The following is an 18,854-nucleotide window of genomic DNA, read 5'->3' as shown; positions in this document are numbered from 1 at the left end:
TCACAGAAAAAAAATGCCCTTAACTTTGATTAAAGCTCTGTGCATTTCCAATTATTATTGATGCATGCTCATCTTTGCATTTTAATATGACCCTGAAGATCTGTTGCTTTGGCTTCAGTGACCATAAGGCCTTTTAAATGTATTATTATTATTATTATTATTATTATTATTATTATTATTATATTTATTTTATTGTTATTTTGTGTTTTAATTATCAATCAATTATTTTGCAAGGGTTGGGCAATATTGTAGGCTACAGTCTATGGTAGTGGGTAATACACAAACATGCATACAGGCAGAGAGAGGGGAAAAAATAAATGAATAAATTTTATGTGTGTGTGTGTTTGTGTGTGTGTTTGTGTGTGTGTGTGTGTGTGTGTGTGTGTGTGTGTGTGTGTGTGTGCGTGTGTGTGGTGTAGTACAAGTCCTAATGGTCATTATGCTGTACATCTCCCTCTCGCGATATTTAGCCAACGAGAGCAGGAGCGGAAGTAAATAGTCGCCATGGCAAGTTAGCTAGAGTGCGAGGGGATAACGTAGCAAGTCAAGCGTGGGTGCTTCCTTAAATTTAAAGGATAAAAACATCTTTAACTTTCGGAGTTAGTTGGTTGACTGTTTGATAACAAATAGACGTCCCAAATCTGCATTTTCGTTATACATACTGTACGAAAATCGAGGAATCGTACAGCGCGTTTGTGGCCTGGGAAAGACGCATGCTAGCGTAGCTAAGCTAGCTAACGTTAACGCGGCTGTTCAGCTAACGTCGCGCTTAGCACCACAGCCAAAGACCACTGCTGTGGTTCGTTTACCAGCTAATGTCGGCTATCCTCCTGAACAGATAAGCACAGTCACCCAAGCTAGCGTTAACTCTGGCCGCGGTGGAGGGAAAGTTTGGCTGGATCTAAGATGATCATTGAAAACATCGATGCCTTGAAAACATGGCTGTCTGAAACCCTCGAGCCCATGTAAGTAACGTTAGCTGTTAGCTACTCAGCTTTAGCCGTCCTAGAGCAGTCTGAGCACCTACATAAGCTAATGTTGAAACAAATGAAAAACACAATACACATAAATTTAAGAGTATCATCAATGTTGTGTTTTCTAGGCTATCTTGTAAATTTTATATTATTTATTACAGTGCTTATGTGTCTAATGCCTTTTTCTCTGCACGTCCAGCTGTGATGCAGATCCCTCTGCCCTCGCCAAGTATGTTGTTGCCTTGGTGAAGAAAGACAAAAGTGAAAAAGAACTTAAAGCCCTGTGCATAGACCAGTTGGATGTATTTCTCCAGAAAGGTAATTAATCTCCGTGCTTCATAAAAGTCGTACTTTGCAAGCATTGTTTTATTTTTGAGTGAGTGATCCAACGTGTATAATTGTTTATCTGTCTGCTTATTAGCATATTATCTTTATTTAACACTTTTACCTTTATTTTTTCAGAGACCCAGCCATTTGTGGATAAGCTGTTTGAAGCCATTAACAACAAAAACTACCTCCCGCAGCAGCAAGAGGTACCATCCTCTCAGATCAAAGCTGAAAAAGAGGAGCCAAAAAAAGATGAGGTAAACTTATAATGTCAAGAATATATGATTTTTTTCAGTTTATTTTTTGTTTAACCTTTATTTAACCAGGAGTTGTCCCACTGAGATTCAAAATCAATTCTCAATTTCAAGAGAGTCCAAGAGAGTGGCATGAAGAATTTCACATAAAAGAACAAACAGAATATAAACACAACAGTAAAACATAAAACAAACAGCATAAAAATTCATACATAAGTAGCAATCTTAAAACAGCCAATTTACAGTGTTTAGAGATGTATTCAGTGTTCAAAAGGTCGTTCACCGTTTTTAAAATCTCCCAGGCTTATAATAGATTTTAGTTTAAGGTGACTCTGCACCTCACACCAAGATGATGGAGCAAAATTTTTAAAAGCACATTCTCTAAAGACGGTGCGGTTCGAGGAATGGCTTACATAAGTTTTCCACATTACTGAAGGTTGCAACTACTGACACTTTTAGGAGTCAGTAGAGAGCATAAATATGGATGCAGCTCCTGTGCGCTTAACAGTATCAAACAACATGGAGGACCTCCCATGTCAGTGCTTATCTCAGATTAAAAAAAAGGAAATTAAAGTTGCTCTTTTCTTTGCTCAGACAAATCGGGAAGAAGAGCGGGAGAAGAAGTTCCCTCGGCGAATGAATCACAGCCCACCACAATCAAGCTCTCGTTACAGCAGAGATGTCAGGTGTGTAACTGCCTGTTTCAACTTTCTCTTTCAACCTGCGTACGTACTTTTCACTAAATACCATTGTGTTTTTAATTACTCAAACTTTTAGGAGAGGAGATGATCGCAAGCGAGACGACCGCTCCAGGAAGAGGGAATATGACCGCATACCACCAAGGAGGGACTCATACCGTGATCGCTACAATCGCAGGAGAGGCCGAAGTCGCAGTTACAGTCGTAGCCGAAGTCGGAGTTGGAGCAAAGACCGCGTCCGAGACCGCGACAGAGAGAGGGATAGGGATAGAGACCGGGACAGAGACAGGGATCGGGATCGCAGTAGGAGCCGGTCGCACAGCAGGACTCGCTCTAGAAGCAGGAGCAGAGGTAAAAACACGACTGATGTACTGAAAATAATATAAGACTTTTATGGTCATCAGCATGATCACCATGTGCCAGTTTGAACTAATGTTTATCTGTGGAGAGATCAATAACACCAAGACCTCTTGTGTAAGTGTCCTCTGTTTACATCTTACAGTCCGCTCAAAGTTCACTGCATTTGTTGCTGACCTTTCAGACTGTGTCCAGTCAGATTTAAGTTGACCAAGAAGCTTCTTAAACACAAAGATCTCAGTTTTTTTAAACACAAAGATCATCTCGAAGATGATCTCATATCCAGAGATTCATTTTTCTAATTTAAAATAGAAGGATTTTTGGGCTTTCTTCAGCATTAATTGAATATCAGCATTGACCTTTGCATTTGCAACTGATTCATCCCAATAGTGACAGCATCTCAGACAGATGATCATAAGTAGACATAATATACAATGACTTGATATTGACAAAAAGTGCAACTCTAAAGCCAAGTATATACTGTATGATTTTTGAGCTGCACAGCTCATTTTAGAGTTGGGACAAGTCCACATGTCCACATGCACTGGCGCCTTTTTCTTGGAGGTTTTGGCACACAGGATTGCACAGATTATCAAGGCAGCACACTTCTGCCTTGTTATCATTGTTGCTAATGCCTGCCTTGGAGCTTTCAAACTAATCTTTATTAGCCAGGGCGGTCTGCAGGGGCAGACAGGCCATTTTTACCCGTATAGTATAAGTTCTTAGGTTGTGACTTGAGGATCAGACTGTACAGTGTGAGCACATTCATCATGAGCTTTGGCTTCACATCTCAGATGATTTACCTGTACAGTATGAGCTGGAATTAATAATAACATTTCTAAAATCGTACAGTGTATGCCCATCCTAAGGGCTCATTTATACTCTCAATAAAAATGTAAACAGTTTCGTTAGTTTCAATAGCAGAAATCACTGCCCTAATACTTCCACGTGCCCTTCATGTTTGCATAAATACATCCCAGTAGTTGACAGTATAGGGCAGGGTCAAAAGTTTGAAACAACAACAAAGGAGGCGACAGTGGAGGAGGTTGTAACAATGTACCTTTTAATGGAGGCGGCATTGTAGACAGCAGCAGTCTGAAACATGTGCACAGAGAATATTTTTTTCCACTAAATTACCTATTCAGTCCTTTGTGCTGTTTTCTAAATGTATTCATATCTTGCTTGAATTACGCTACACTGCCTCCACAATCTCAGGTGGCACTGCTCTGTTTCGTCCATATTCATAAGCTTTAGAAAATATCCACAAATACGGATGAAATGAATGCAGAGTATGGACATCCATGTATGTCTACGTATCTTAAGGTTGAGTTTAAATGAGCCCTAAGGATAAAAACCATGAAAACAATATTTAAAATCCTGAAATGTTTATGACCAGTTTTTTTGCATGCCATAATGACAGTCTTTCTATAACTTTTATACATGTCAATTTGTGTCTTTTTGTAGAACGAGATTCTGGAAAGCTGAAGTTTGATCATGATAGAGTGGACAGGCCAGAGGGTAGTGATGGCTACACCCCAGCAGCCCTGGTTTCCGCAGCAACCACTACACACTTCCCTGTGCCAACACTGAGCAGCACCATAACAGTCATCGCACCCACGCATCATCACAGCAACAACACCACTGAGAGCTGGTCAGACTTCCGCCCCGGACACCCTGTGGATCGTGGCCTTTTTAACAGGGGACCACCCCCTCAACAGAGGAAGCGATGCCGTGACTATGATGGTAAGGAAAGCTGATTGAGCTTTTTCCATCACAGGTGTTTTTTATTGCTGTTGTTCTGTATGCTTGACCTTCTGCACGTCTGGCTTCTTTTCCAGAGAAGGGTTTCTGCATGAGCGGCGACATGTGTCCTTTTGACCATGGAAGTGACCCAGTTGTAGTGGAGGATGTCAATTTGCCCAATATGCTGCCCTTCCAACCTCCGCCAATCCCAGGGGTGGACCCCGCACCACCCCCAGGCCTCCCACCACCACCACCTCTTATGAACCCCCCACCCGTGAACCTGCTGCCGCCTGTGCCCCCACCAGGCGCCCGCCCACCCAGCCTTCCACCTGTGGCAGGTAGGGATGAGGACACTTCTCTGAAATTTGAGAGTGGGCTTCACTGTGTAGTGCATGGAATGTCACACTTTATCATATTTTTTTTTAATTTCTTATTCGGTTAAATATAACAGCACGTTGGAGTTGGTGTAAATAATAATAGTTAAATATAAAGACTGAATTACTGTGATGTTGCGTTAACAGTCACTTTCAGGAAGACAACTGGCAATTAATTTTAACAAGTTTTCGACAAGTTGAAGTTTTGCTTAAACGTCTTATTCTTTAACATGTCATTAAATTCTGTCTGACACAGGTCCCCCTCCTCCGCTTCCTCCACTGCAACCGTCGGGCATGGATGCTCCTCCCAATTCCATGACCAGCTCTGTTCCCACCATCGTTACTTCTGGGATGCGCTCCTCACTTCCCCAGGCCTCAGTGCCACATTTCCCCAACGGTAATGGTCTTTTGATTTTGTATTCATAAAAATCTGCAACTTACCCTGTTTTTTTATGAGTTTAAGTATTCTCTCTCTGCTGAACAGACAACTATGAGTCAGATGTGTACAACCCTGAAGCTCCCAGCATCACTAATACCTCCAGGCCGATCTATCGTCATCGGGTCAATGCCCAGAGACCCAATCTGATTGGCCTCACAATGGGGGAGGTAGACCAGCCACCAAGAGGTATTGTTCACGTGAACTGAACCATTTGAGCTTTGAATCTGTTGTCTTAAAACATGCATGTACTTTACATCCTACCATTTGAATGCTTAGTATTATGGCCATTTTGATAGAACAGTGCATTCAGTACATGTTCTGTGTTTGTGTTTTAGCTGCCTGTTCAAAAGTCATTTGCGAGAGTTGTGATCTTCTTTTTCAGTGGTGTGTGCTGTCGTCTGAAAACTGACCTGTCAGTGTTTGTTTCTCACCAGACAAGGTCCCAAATAACAGCATGAGGATTGTGATGGAATCTGATTCGAGGAAGAGACCACCTTCTTCCCACGATGGAGGCCTCCCCCCCAAGAAACCTTGGTTTGAAAAGTAAGACACCTTTTCTTTGCAATAAAAAAAGTCAAATGTTGCCTTTAAACTCAGTTGTTAAGCACCTTTGAAAGAGTTATGTTTAACATCATTCTCATTGAATTTTTAACAATTTTTTTTGTCTCTTCTCAGACCCAACTTTAACAAACCAAACCATCAGGGCTTCCACAAAAGACCCCCATTCTCTCTCAACACCAAGCTGCTGGTTCGACAAATTCCTCACGGGCTCAACAACATCAGCAAGCTTAATGAACATTTCAGCAAGTTCGGCACCATAGTCAACCTACAGGTCAGTCCCCTATCAGGTGCTATAAACAAGAAAGTCACCACTTTGATGGGTATTAATCAATAAATGATCTGTAAATAATAAAAGGTAAACAAATTTAATTCAAAATCATGTAAATAAAAATGTTTAGTCACTGTGTGCAATTGGTGATGCAATACAACAGGAAACTAATTTGTTAACTGAATTAACTTAAGGGTTATTTTTAAATGTATCTTATATAGTTTAGGTCATTTAGAACAAGGTGCTTGAAGTGCTTGAAAAAATTTGAGGAGGAAAAATAAAGTGCTTACTTATGAAAATCAACTGAATCAAATTACAAAATTGTCATATATTTGATGAAAAGTTAGTTCAAGTAATTAATATTTCATTGTTCAGAATCAGAAGAGATTTCCTTCATTTTAGTTCAGACCGTCAGTGGGTGTGAGGCAGGCATTTAGCACTCAGGCCATTCAAAGGTTTTGATGGGGATATTATACAGTTATGCCATGAAGAGTGATATAAGTTAACTTTCACGGCAAAGAAAGACCATATAATTTATTTATGATTAATAGTTATTAATATAAATTAAAGTGAATTATTTGCTTTGAGTTAAATCTCTGAAAAATGAAAAAAAAAATAGTGCTTGAAAATGTACTTGGAAGTCCTTGGATTTCATTTTGTAATGTCTTTATGAAATGTTTTAAACCGTCTGATAAACCAGTAACTACTAACATGATTTGAAACAGTTGTGGTGTAACCAAATTAGTGTGACGCCCTCAAAGATTACAGGAGGAACTAAAGGTCAGAAAAGTTACAGGAAGTTTATAATCTGAAATTGAAATAATCCTTTAAAATCCTAGCCTCTTTTTAATACTTCCATGCACTTGTTCATGATTGGTTTATGGTTTCTTTTGACAGGTGGCCTTCCAGAATGACCCAGAAGGGGCACTGATCCAGTTTGCTTCTCCAGAGGAAGCCAAGCGAGCTATGCAAAGCACAGAGGCTGTTCTCAACAACCGCTTCATCAGGGTGCACTGGTTTCGAGATGATGGGAGTGATGGGCAGGGCCAGTCTCACTCACAGCAGCAGCCTCAGCCACAGCCAGCCACGGTGAAATTTCATTTTAAATCTGTCGTTATAAAATGTTTTGCCTCAACACCAACACAAAATATTATTTACCTGGGTTGAATTTCCCACGAGAGTAAATATTGTGATATAAGATGCACTTGTGAAAGAACATACTGTCTCTCGTGGGATTCTTTAAACAAGTTAAACTGCATCTGAGATCGTTTTTGAGAAATCAGTATTTCAAGCAAAAGTTGTGCAGTTGTAATGGTTTGAACAATAAACTTGGCAGTTCTAGGAGCTTGTTATATTTTGCTGGGGTGTTGTATAAAAATAAATAACATCATGCAATGTCTTATATTTGTAGTGCAGCACCAGTAAAGATTCAAAGGGCTCTGTTTTAATCACACAAGCACAACAAGCAATGAACAATAGAATACCAAACAATGATGTTGTTCCAGGCACGTGTGATTATGATGAGACGTCCATAATTGCAGCATTTAACACCCGGTTCTTTCTACCTAAATGCCAACAACTCTCTGCCTGCTTAATAGTCGGAGCGCTGCTTGGGCTGGTAGTTTTGCCCCACAAATATACGTCTGTTTTAGAAATATAATAATGAGGTTATGATGTCAGGTCCTGGGAATCAAGAGGAATCACACCATTGTGTGGCAACACATTTTCTCTTGAATAGAGAAATCTACTCAAGAAGAGGAAGAGATACCAGGTTATCGGCTATAATCGGCTTAAATAGATCAACAGCAAAACAAGCTGTGGATGCATTCATGCCCTGTCACTGTGTGAAATGTAACACCCTCTGCAAGAGTGATTATTTGTAAAACTGGGCAGGAGACACCACAGCATCGTATTTAGGCACTTGGAATAACCTGCTGCATTAATGTCAGAGCTGCCTCCATTTACAGCACAGAGAACGTCTTTGACTGAGTGTTGTGAGTCATTCTAGGAGACAGAGGTCAGTTAAAGTATATGATACAGATGAAGATTTACCAAGAAATCTGGAAGATTAAAATTAAAATGAAATTAAACATTAGAATAGTTGTCTGGCAGTAGTTATGTTAAAATGCACTCATGCGTTAATCCAGACATAAAGGGATATACATCTCCTTTGTCATTCAGCAGCCCTCAGCCACGGCTCTGAAGCAGTCTGTCAAAGATCGCCTCGGTCCGCTGCTCACTGCGAACTCTGAGCCCTCACAAGATTCCAGCATAGCCTCTCAGGTATGTGTGGATGATAGTGTTGAGGGTGTGCTTTTTCGCATATGCTTGTCAAAATCTGCAGACGGTGTGTTTAAAAGTAATGTGTTATTTTCTCCGCTGGAGCAGAATCCCTCGAAGGTGTCAGTGAAAGACCGTCTGGGTTTCTCTGCCAAACCAGCAGCTCCTGTTGAAAAAGTAAGTGTTCTCACTTTCCAGAATTACTGATTATAGGTAGGAATTTAACCCCTTTAAATAGCATAAATGCTATGTGCTGAGGTTTAACTCCCCTTTTTCAGGTTTTTTCAACATCAATGGGCCTCACAAAGACTGTATACAATCCTGCTGCCCTGAAAGCCGCCCAGAAAACTTCAGAAGAAGCCCTGAAGAAGAAACAGGTGAGAGGAGAAATGGAGGGCATGGTGGGCAAAAGGGAGAATGGAGAGGTTCAGAAATAAAGCCACAACAGGAGAGTGAAATAGGAAGCAAGCAAATAGGATTCTTATACTAAAAACAGAAGGCACTACTTAATTATTTCTCATAATTCTTTTGACAGGAAGCTCTAAGACTACAGCAGGATGTAAGGAAGAAGAAGCAGGAAATATTGGAGAAGCACATTGAGACACAGAAGGTAAGATAATCTGTAGTAGAAGTCTACGTCTTGTTCGTTCAAATGTCCCTATCACCTCTCTGTGTTTACATTCTGTAAGCCTCCTATATACAACTCGGTGTCAGTGTGTGAGCTCTGAAAAGGGTCTGACTCGCCACTTAAAGGGAATCTTTGTGATTTTCAAACATCTCTGTGTCATCGCAGTTTCTGCAGATGAACAGTGTTTGGCAGGAAACTCTGGGTGCTGGTGGTTTAGGGGAAATCCAATCTCTGGGAAATGTCGGCTGGGTGGACCATTTTGAGTCATTGATGATCCAGGATGCGAGTTCTGGGTGCTGGTGGCATGGGTGGAAGCCAAACAACGTTGATTTGCACACACTGTGATGAGACAGAGATGTGTTAAAAAAAAAAAAAAAGGGCAGTTTCCCTTTAAGCAACATGAGTCTCCAAGCCTGTCACTGCACACTGCTTTGGCTTGTTAATGTGAATTTAACAGTGTTTGAGAGCTTTGTGTGGATCTGTGACTCATTTACTGTGTGATCTTTGTCAAAGGAGTTGAAGATCATGTGCCAGTATGCTTTATTGTCTTTGCTTGGTAAAATGATCTGTATTTTCATACGATTATTAAATATTGTCTCCTGTCCTGTGGGACTTATGGCTTGCTGTCTTGTTGTGTAATCATATATTACTCAAGTACAAGAACTTTGTAGAATTACAGGCGATAGTTAAACTTGTGATTCTTTCTTCTTTTTGCTCCCTTCCTCTAAAGCTCCTGATATCCAAACTTGAGAAAAACAAAGCAATGAAGGCGGAGGATAAAGCCAAGATCATGGAAACTTTGGGGACGTTAACAAAGAGCATCACCAAACTGCAAGAGGAGATAAAGGGAATCTCAAGCAGCAGCAACCCGCTACGTTCAGCCAAGAGCAAGGCCCAGGTAGTGCTCTCTCCCTGCTGGTGCCATTACTGATTGGTTTTACTTTCCTATTGGCTTTTGATTGGAAATTGGTTTTACTTAACTCTTGCTGCATGAATATCTCCTCACCTTGTAAACAGTTAAAGACAGCACGTGCACTTCTTTGCTCTGCTTTGTAGTTTTAATCAGCATGTGGTTTAAAGCTGCAGGTCTGTGTATAATCGTTTTTTGTATTTATTCCTTTGAGATCTCAGAAGATGCATCATGGTCAAAGGCAACTGGATTTTCAGTTATTTACTTTTTCCATTTGCCTTTGTCATATTGCTTCCAACTTATAGTTTCGTCATTATCATGTGAATTGACAATTTGTTCAGGCTCAGAAGGAGCTGCTGGACGCGGAGCTGGACCTGTACAAGAAGACCCAGGCCGGAGAGGACACTGCTCTTTTGAAGATCAAGTACACTCAGCTGCAAATTGAGGTATTGACTTTATCTTGAAAGAGAAAACTGTCCCTCAAGCTTTTGAGTTTCATCTCCACAAGTCACATTAAAGATATCCGCTAGATATGTCTTCTCTTTTTGACTTCTACCCCCGTTTTGTTTTTACCCAGGCGGCTAAAAGGGGAATCCTGACACCAGGACGGGGCCGGGGGGTCCACGCTCGTGGCCGTGGCGCTCTCAGGGCCCGGGGAAGAGGCTCCAGAGGAAGGGGAAGAGGTGTGCCACTGCATGCGGTTGTGGACCATCGACCACGAGCGCTGGAAATTTCTGGTTTCATGGAGGCAGACCATGTAGACCTGCTGCCACACTTTGCTGTAAGTCAGCCTATAACTGTGCTACCGTGAAAGGAGATTTGATCTCCACAATTAACCAATATGACCTTTTGATGGAGGCTGTGAGTGAGAGATCAAAGGACTGTGTTAAAGGGCACTGCTATCGTAACTGCCGAGGGGGGCGGACATTCAGAGCTCGCCAGTCAGTCAGGACACGACAAATAAAACTTTCAGCTGTTCTCACTGCCTTACTTTGGATTAAGGCTGTGTGTGGTGTGGTCAAAGAGAAAAGAAAAATACAAAATCTAAACATCAACATAGCCTAAAAATGACATGCATCACATTTTCTATTATTTATGTAATTGGATTGTTAGTAAAGTGATAACATACATGAAATTTCCCATAAACAATATAGAAAAAATCTAACTTGGGCTACATTTTTTACTCCTTTCTATATGTATTATTATTATTATCAGTAGTAGTAGTAGTAGTCGTAGTAGTAGTAGTAGTAGTATCATATACAATAATACCATGTGCGTTTTATTACTATTTTGTCAGTGTCATAGAAAGAATCAACAGTGTCCTCTGGTGGTTACATCCACACAGTGCAACTGACTACAAATGGTGCAACGTAACACGTGCTGACAGTCCAGTCTGTCTAAATACAAATTAAATGGTTTTTTGTATATCTATTAAGTCCTATCTCACTTCAACAAGGTCAAGGTTATTCAGCTCTCAACCACCAGAAAAAAAATACTGGATGCAGAAACGGTTAAAAGAGCAAAAAAAACATTATGTCTACACTCAGGAGACAGACAGTTAGACTTCCAGTCGTACAGAAATGCAGCTAGTAAGCTGTTTGCACTAATTACAGTCCGTCCAGTATGTTTTGAGAATAAACTTTCATCACCATTTTCAACCAATCTCAAAATAAATGCAACAGTGAGAATTAGATAGAGCATCTGTGATACTGAAAAGCAACTTCTACATAAACAAACTCAACATTTAAGAGGTTTGGTAACTGAAAAAGAAAAAGCATGAGTTCATTTTTAATAATTACACAGGAATTAGTTTATTTGTTAAGTGACCAAATGTTGTGTGTTCACAATTTTGAAGCAATTTGGAGAAATTGAAGATTGCCAAATGGATGAAAACAATCTGTCTGCAGTCATCACGTACAAGACAAGAGCAGAGGCAGAACAGGTGAGTCAACACAATAAAATGTTCTGATTCTTTTTTTCCGTAAGCCCCATTTCCCGTTGGACATAAATCCACTAACACCCGCCAACATCTGCCTTTTGTGTTTAAAGATAAAGGTTACAATAGGCGTTTATTTCCAAGACTAAATGACTGCAGTAGTTACTGGTATTTATTGGCTTCAGCTTCGATTGGCTAAAGTTGGCAGTGATGGAAATTTGACGGGGATTCTTAAACTCTCCCCGTTTTTCTGGTGGGATACATTGACCGGTCGCTACAAAACACTGTTCATGTCTACCAAGCAGTGCTTAAACATTGTTCCAAATTATTTTTTTCCTGAATTTGAAAGAAAGATTAAGTAACAGGTACAGAAGAGTAACCACCTTAACATTTTCGGTAGCCTCCATGCTGCGTACTAATGTTTGCTAACCCTGTCTGTTTGGGCTGATGATGACATCATCATACTAATCCACTTACAGTTGGAGAATAGTCTGCTGCTGTTTTTTTTAGCAGGTTTTCCTGTGCTCAAAAATCTGCGCGTTTGTGCTAAGTTTGGTGAAAAAAAGGTTATCACAATCTACAGCATTTGCTTCTGTCAGAAAGCCAAAATCTACTTATTGTCATCAATTCCTTTTTTTCCCCCCACAACTCCTGCCTTACCTCTTCACACTGCATGATCTCTTTCTCCTCTCATCACATGTCCTGCTGCTGTGTGTTCTGTCCACCTGTAGGCTGCTATTCACGGAGTGAGGTTCAACAACCAGACTTTACGTCTGGCCTGGCATAAGGCCGTCACGGCTCTCAGTACAGCGGATGCTGATGAGGCAGAACCGGAGGAGGATGAGGTTTGTGCACATTTCTCGTGTGTTTTTGTATAGCTATACCTGTGGCAGCTAATCAGGACTGATTAGTCTGCGTATGCATTACTGTAAAGATGATAAGGAGAGGGATCAGGCAGGACCAGTCTTGTTTGTGCCAGTGCTGCAATTGATTCTGGAATTAAAAACCACTTTGAAATGTTAGCGAAAATTACGACGGAGGATTAGGGCCACATTAAGGGAAATTTTTTAAAATTATTTACGAGATTAAAGTCATTAGTTACGAGAAAAAACTCATTATTAACGAGAAAAAACTCATTATTAATGAGAAAAAAGTCATTATTAATGAGAAAAAAGTCATTATTTACGAGATTAAACTCATTATTAACGAGAAAAAAAGTCATTATTAATGAGAAAAAAGTCATTATTTACGAGATGAAACTCATTATTAACGAGAAAAAAGTCATTATTAACGAGAAAAAAGTCATTATTAACGAGATCAAACTCATTAACGAGAAAAAAGTCATTATTTATGAGAATAAAGTCATAATATTCAAACCCGCTGCTTTTGGAGACACTTGTTAACATGAGGGCTACGGAGGATTTGGTTGAGTTGTATTTTAGGATAGGTTTCACAAACAAGGAGATACTTAATCTTTTGGCACATCAGCATCACATTATCATAAGTATCAGGACTTTAAAAAGAAAATGCAAGAAATTGCATCTTTTCCGGCGAAAGAACCAGTCGGACTTGGAGGATGTTGCTGCTTTTCTGGAGGGGGAAATGGCTGAACTGGTCAACTGCAGGGTTATGGTTGGATGCATCTACGGGCTATTCAGAGGGGTTTCGTTGTGTCTCAAGAAACAAATCCTCCGTAGCCCTCATTTTGACAATGGTCTCCAAAAGCAGCAGGTTTGAATATTAAGACTTTTTTCTCGTTAATAATGAGTTTTTTCTCGTAACTAATGACTTTAATCTCGTAAATAATTAATTTTTTTTTCCTTAATGTGGCCCTAATCCTCCGTCGTAGAAAATACCTAGATGTTTAGATTTAATATGAGGAAAGCTTATTAAATGCCTATTTCTTGATGTGTTACATTTTGAGATCACAAGAGGGAGCCATTACCCATTACAGCAAGGATGTGTTCTTTTTCATGGCCACTTTCATTAAGCAGCTGGTCCCTGTGATAGTATCAAGCTGAGAGTTTAGCCCCTCTGGAGACCTTTTTAAATACATGCTGCGAGTTTAGTGCTGATGATTCTCAAAAAACAAGGTCTTTCGACTTTAAATTGCCTTTTCTCCACTTTTTAATCATCTACAGAGATAATTCATTTTAGCGTTTTTTTTTTATGTTTTTACCCCATCAGTACCCGGAAGAGTCGCTGAGTGACGATGCGTTGCTGCAGGATGATGATGAGGAAGAAGATGACAACGAGCCTCGCTCCTGGCGCAGATGAAGATCAGTCTGTAGCTCTTCACTGGTTGCACTGGAAGAGCATCATCCAGCAACTTTATAAGATTTCAACAGCTGGTCATAAACCAGCAAGTCACAATTTCACTTTGGCTAGACTTTTTTTTTTCCTCCTCACAAGTGTGTAACCGGCAGAAGAACCATGTGCAAGTTTGATAAATTTTAATGTGTATACCAGATGCAACGATGGTGAATTTTTTTAATGCTCTTAATGTAGAAATAGTTCTGTTTTTTTTTTTTTGTTTTGTTTTTTGTTATTTTGGTTCTTCACAAAACAAATTTTGTCCGGACATGTGACAGTTGATCACTTTGAAGACATATTTGCTGAACTCTCAGTTAAAGGAAACAAAACCTGTGTTGTAATTTAACTGAATGACAGACTGTAGCTTTTGCAGAATAGTATTAGGTTAACTGGTTTAAATTCTCATGTGTAAATATTTTATGTCTGGGTTTAAATGATTTGTATCAAAGCTTGGCTTCTCAGTTCCTTGGATTTACTTTGGATTGTACAAAAAATAAAGAATTGAAATGGTCTGAAAACATCCTGCCAAAAACAAAAAAAAAAGAGAAAAAAGAAAAAAAGATCAAAAAAGAAAATGTTGTGGCAGTGAAAAAAACTCCTAAAAGAGCTGAAAATAAGACCATTTCATAAAAACAAAAAAAAAATCTTCCTCTTCCCCTAAAGAGCAAAGTTCCTACAAATTACCTTCCTCTAACAGTTCTATAACTGTTTTTTTATTTTTTGGATCGGTATGGTAATATATTGTTCTGTTTTCCACGCTAAGGTAAGTATATGAAATAATTGTACAGTAAATTTTAAAAAATGTACACATTTTGCAGAGAATGACTAAAATATTTATGATCCAAATGCAAATACAACAATAACTAAAATCAGTTTTTGTTCTTTTTGTTGCAGATGTCTGTCCACAGTATCCAGCCACAACTCCTCTTTCTCCAAATGGCTTCAACATTATATATGTAATTTTGTATATTTAATGTAACATTATTAAACTAAGTTCTGCTGTATTTAAATATGTATTTGTAGATAAATGTTTAGTGCATTTTTAAGTGTTTGTTTGACAATTGCCTTCTTTAGCAATCTTGTATCTGTGGCTAAATTAAATTCAAAAGATTTTAATTTATGCTTCAACATTTTTCTTGATCAATCAATTTCTCTTAATTGTTAGAAAAAAATGTAAAATTTCTCTTGCACACCGGTATGTCTTGTTCACGTGTAAATATATATATATGTATATATATATAGATGCAAAAACTTTCCTTATGTACTATTTAATTTCTCATAAGTGGACATATTGTGCACTGTGAAGAACTCTCAGTTTAAAGGAGATCAATACCTGTGTTCTTGTTGTATATATAGGTTGGATTGGTGACTGCTGTAGCTTTTTGACAGATATTATGTCTTGGAATAGACAGATGTAAGTCTATACTTAGGAGGATACATAGGATATAATCAGTTGGTTTGGTTTTATTTTTTTTTTTTGTCCGTTTAGGGATTCTCTTTTGTGGGGGATCACTAGGGGCGAATAGGGTGGGGGGGGATCGGGTTCTGGGGGTTTTATCGGGAGGTTTTGATATCGAGGTGCTTGGTGCGAGAGGGATCTGGTCTGTGTTGGTGTCGGAGGTGGGATAGAAGAGGTGGGATTGGTCTATAATTTAGAGGGGGTGAGAAGAATGTACAAGAGATACAGGTGGTTCTCTTGATATGGCTGAAAATCCTGCCAAAAAAAAAAAAACAAAAAAAAAAAAAAAAGTATTGGAAAGGTTAAAAAAGAAAAATGAAAAAAAGAAAAAAAAAGCTTCCAAAAAAAAAAGAAAATGTTGTTGGCTAGTGACTTGATTGGGTATTGTCTAGTACGTGGAAAAAATATTAAAAACATACCTAAAAGAGCCTTGAAAATAAGGTACACCGTTTCAGTTAAAAAAACAAAAAAAAAATATCTTCCTCTTCCCCTAGTTTGTTTGCATTTCTGGGAGTTCCTATACAAAAAATTACTTCGCGTCTAACGTTCTATGTACTGAATTTATATGTGTTAATGATTGATTTTATAATTCTTGGATTCGAGTGTGTTGATGGTTTTATTATAAGGTCTGAGTGTAAATTCCTCGCTTGGGTTGGTTTGTAGTTGGTTTTTTTTGAGTAATCTTGAAAATTTAGTGATTGGTTTGAATTTAGGAAAGAAATAATAGGGGGGTGGGATAACTGGGGTGGGGGTGGGATATTGGACCCTGGGATCTTTGGGGGTGATCCTTTGGGTTAATACGGGAATTAGTTTTAAAATCAGTGGGTATGTATAGGGGTTTTTGGTTGGGAGTAGGTGTCATGTAGGGATTTATTAGCCTCCTATTCGCCTAGGGCAATATTAAACATGAAAGCGTCATCTATGTTGTTAGGGGTTGGTGGTTGCTTAGAGGTCCTGTACATAAGGTTCAGGAGTCAAAGACTTTGAGTCAAAGGGCTTTGTATTTGTATTTAAAAATATGTATTTGTAGATAAATGTTTTTTAGTTGCAATTATTGTCTAAGTTCTTATGGTTTTTTAGAGGTATGTTGTAATTAATGTTTTAGGGTTTGTAAGTGTCTGTGTGACAATTGCCCTTCTTTAGCAAGCCTTGTACCTCGGTGGCCTAAATTAAATTCGAAAAAAAAAAAGATTTTAATTTATGCTTCTACATTTTTTTTCTTGATCAATCCAAAAATTTCTCTTAAATGTTAGAAAAAAATGTTAATAATAAAAAATTTTCTTGCTACACCTGGGTATGTCTTGTTCACGGTTGTAAATATATATATATATAATGTTATAATATAGATGCAAAATGTGTATTTATATATATAAAGAAGCAAAAACTTTCCTTATGTACTATTTATCATCAATATTATCGGCTACTTAACTACATTTTAAGTTACATCAGAGTAAGAGCAGACGTATGAACTGAAAGTGTAACTTATGCTCTCTTCAAAGCCAGACTCCGTTGACAAAAATAGTGATTTTTACCTCACTGAACACAGGAGGTGTTGGCCACTACCTTGATTAATTAGTTTGCTGTGTAATTGTGTGCATTTTGGTGTTTTAGATGGGTTAGTTTGGTTTCACATAAGACTGATCGAGGAAGGCGTAGACCAGCAGCTGTCGTGCTCAGATAAAATAACTGGTTTTGTGAAAGGAGTCTGGCTTTGAAGGGAGCAATTTAATGTCTTAAGTTCCCAGAAACTGTTGTCTGACAGCAACGTGAAGTGGTGAAACATTATAAATATAGTGTGCACTGAAACTAATACAGATTTTTCTTGGTGGTCTCTTTTTTTAGGTGGCTAAATTAGGTTTTGCTGCTCCTCCATCCTCAGCAGTGCGTCGCTCAGTTAACGTGGCGGTACTCCAGTCTGCTCCTCCAAACGCACCAAGTGCTGACCTCAAATCTAGTGTAGGTAATACACTAACAATGGATAAGTGCCTCATACTGCCCCACTTCAAAAAATCTGAACTATCCACTTAACAGCTCTGTTCCATTCAAAAGTCCCAGTAGATGAGCTAGCATGCACAATACCAGCACTTTAAAACTGAAGCAGCAACATGGAATTCAGCCAATATTTATTTCATTATTTGCACCCGTACTTTTCCTACTTTAAAATGTTAAAGTGTTTCAAGTGTGTTTAAAGAGTTGTCACTGCCTGCCTGCTAAACATGGGTTAAAACTGACTTTAAAACGGGTCCCCTTTTGTTTTCTTCAAACCAAAGCTGGATCTGAGTCGTGGTGTGTGGGTAAAAAGGGATTTTGCTTCCTGTAAGGGGTTGGTATACACCTGCAGAGAGCCTCTCCACAGAACAGCTCCCACAATCCCTCAGTCTCGAATAAGAGAGGACAAATAACCCAATCAGTGTCCTCCAGTTCAGTGTTCCTGGGCCACCCCTGGTGCCTGTCAGGCTCGTGGAGATAATTGTGAGAAATCAGATTTGCTCTTGTAGAATATCTGCTGTTTATCATTTAAGCCCTTTTCCCCCCACGCCAACACCAAAAATACCCTCCCTCATGCCTGCGTCTCTCAGTGTGGGAGTGTTAAATGCCCCCTCCTGTTGCTCATTTACCTACTGTAGAGCCACCAAACTCACACAAGCATCATTTTTGATCAAACAAGCACTTGTGACACGAACTTGTAGCTTTCATTTGTCACGTGTTTGATTGACACAAATACCCACAACTCCTGACAATTGCTCAGTGGCACTTTGTGGACGAGCTGCGCAGATAAGTGTTACAGAAAAGGACTGTCCCATGTCGTCCTCAGTCACTTAAGTCATGTGACCAGCGTGCAGGAATGCCTGAGAGCTCTGCCTCCTTTTGTGTCTCAGTGGGCAGACGATGTTTATACGCTCTGTGTGAGCTCTGAAAATATGGGCTAACAAGTTTACAACATCCATGTCATCCATTATACAAATCTATACTTTCTGATTTGTGTCAAGGAGACAAATGGTGTGAAATTTTGGAATGAGCTGTAATAATGTTGTTTTTTTCCCCTCTGTTTTGTTTATGCAGCAGGCAGATGAAATTGAAAGTATGTTACACTAGGAAAAAAAAAAGAATCTGCTTGTTTAAAGTCTCACTTTTGTTTGCTTGGAGATTTGCTGTCTGTCAGCGAAAATAATTGTAGTTTCTTTTAGAAGCCCCTGGGGGCTCAATAAGTCGGTCATATGGATATGCAACAACTAGGAAAATGCATAACATTACACACTTCTAATGTATTTATTCAGAATCATTTGAATATCATTCCTGCATTTTCACAACATGAAAACACTGCTGCAAGCC

At 39.1% G+C, this 18,854-nt stretch overlaps 1 protein-coding gene across 2 annotated transcripts; it reads left to right on the top strand.

Annotated features, from left to right (window-relative positions):
- The first annotated feature begins 508 nt into the window (after positions 1-508).
- rbm26 (RNA binding motif protein 26) lies at positions 509-14,613 on the top strand. 2 transcript variants are annotated; one of them, XM_042492787.1, is made up of 22 exons: positions 509-965; positions 1,174-1,292; positions 1,437-1,558; positions 2,150-2,241; positions 2,333-2,604; positions 4,075-4,353; positions 4,449-4,691; positions 4,984-5,124; positions 5,212-5,352; positions 5,601-5,709; positions 5,842-5,998; positions 6,893-7,084; positions 8,180-8,278; positions 8,384-8,452; positions 8,554-8,652; positions 8,811-8,885; positions 9,634-9,801; positions 10,155-10,259; positions 10,391-10,594; positions 11,669-11,755; positions 12,481-12,594; positions 13,937-14,613. In XM_042492787.1, the coding sequence occupies exons 1-22, from the start codon at positions 907-909 to the stop codon at positions 14,024-14,026; spliced, it is 3,036 nt and encodes a 1,011-aa protein (XP_042348721.1). In that variant the 5' UTR covers positions 509-906; the 3' UTR covers positions 14,027-14,613. The 2 variants fall into 2 exon arrangements, with proteins under 2 accessions (XP_042348721.1, XP_042348715.1); XM_042492781.1 differs by having other exon boundaries at positions 8,177-8,278.
- Positions 14,614-18,854: the final 4,241 nt, after the last annotated feature.

This window comes from Plectropomus leopardus, chromosome 1 (genome assembly GCF_008729295.1).
Source record: "Plectropomus leopardus isolate mb chromosome 1, YSFRI_Pleo_2.0, whole genome shotgun sequence".
NCBI classification, from domain to species: domain Eukaryota; kingdom Metazoa; phylum Chordata; class Actinopteri; order Perciformes; family Serranidae; genus Plectropomus; species Plectropomus leopardus.
The sequence above is the reverse complement of the archived record's forward strand: the minus strand, read 5'-3'. Positions and strand labels throughout refer to the sequence as shown.

Bases quoted from the DNA above. Each gene is read 5' to 3' on its own strand.
- rbm26 (XM_042492781.1), top strand. From the start codon at position 907: ATGATCATTGAAAACATCGATGCCTTGAAAACATGGCTGTCTGAAACC. The intron at 2,605-4,074 runs GTAAAAACACGA...GTCTTTTTGTAG, and splicing joins CTCTAGAAGCAGGAGCAGAG to AACGAGATTCTGGAAAGCTG. The intron at 8,886-9,633 runs GTAAGATAATCT...CTTCCTCTAAAG, and splicing joins AGCACATTGAGACACAGAAG to CTCCTGATATCCAAACTTGA.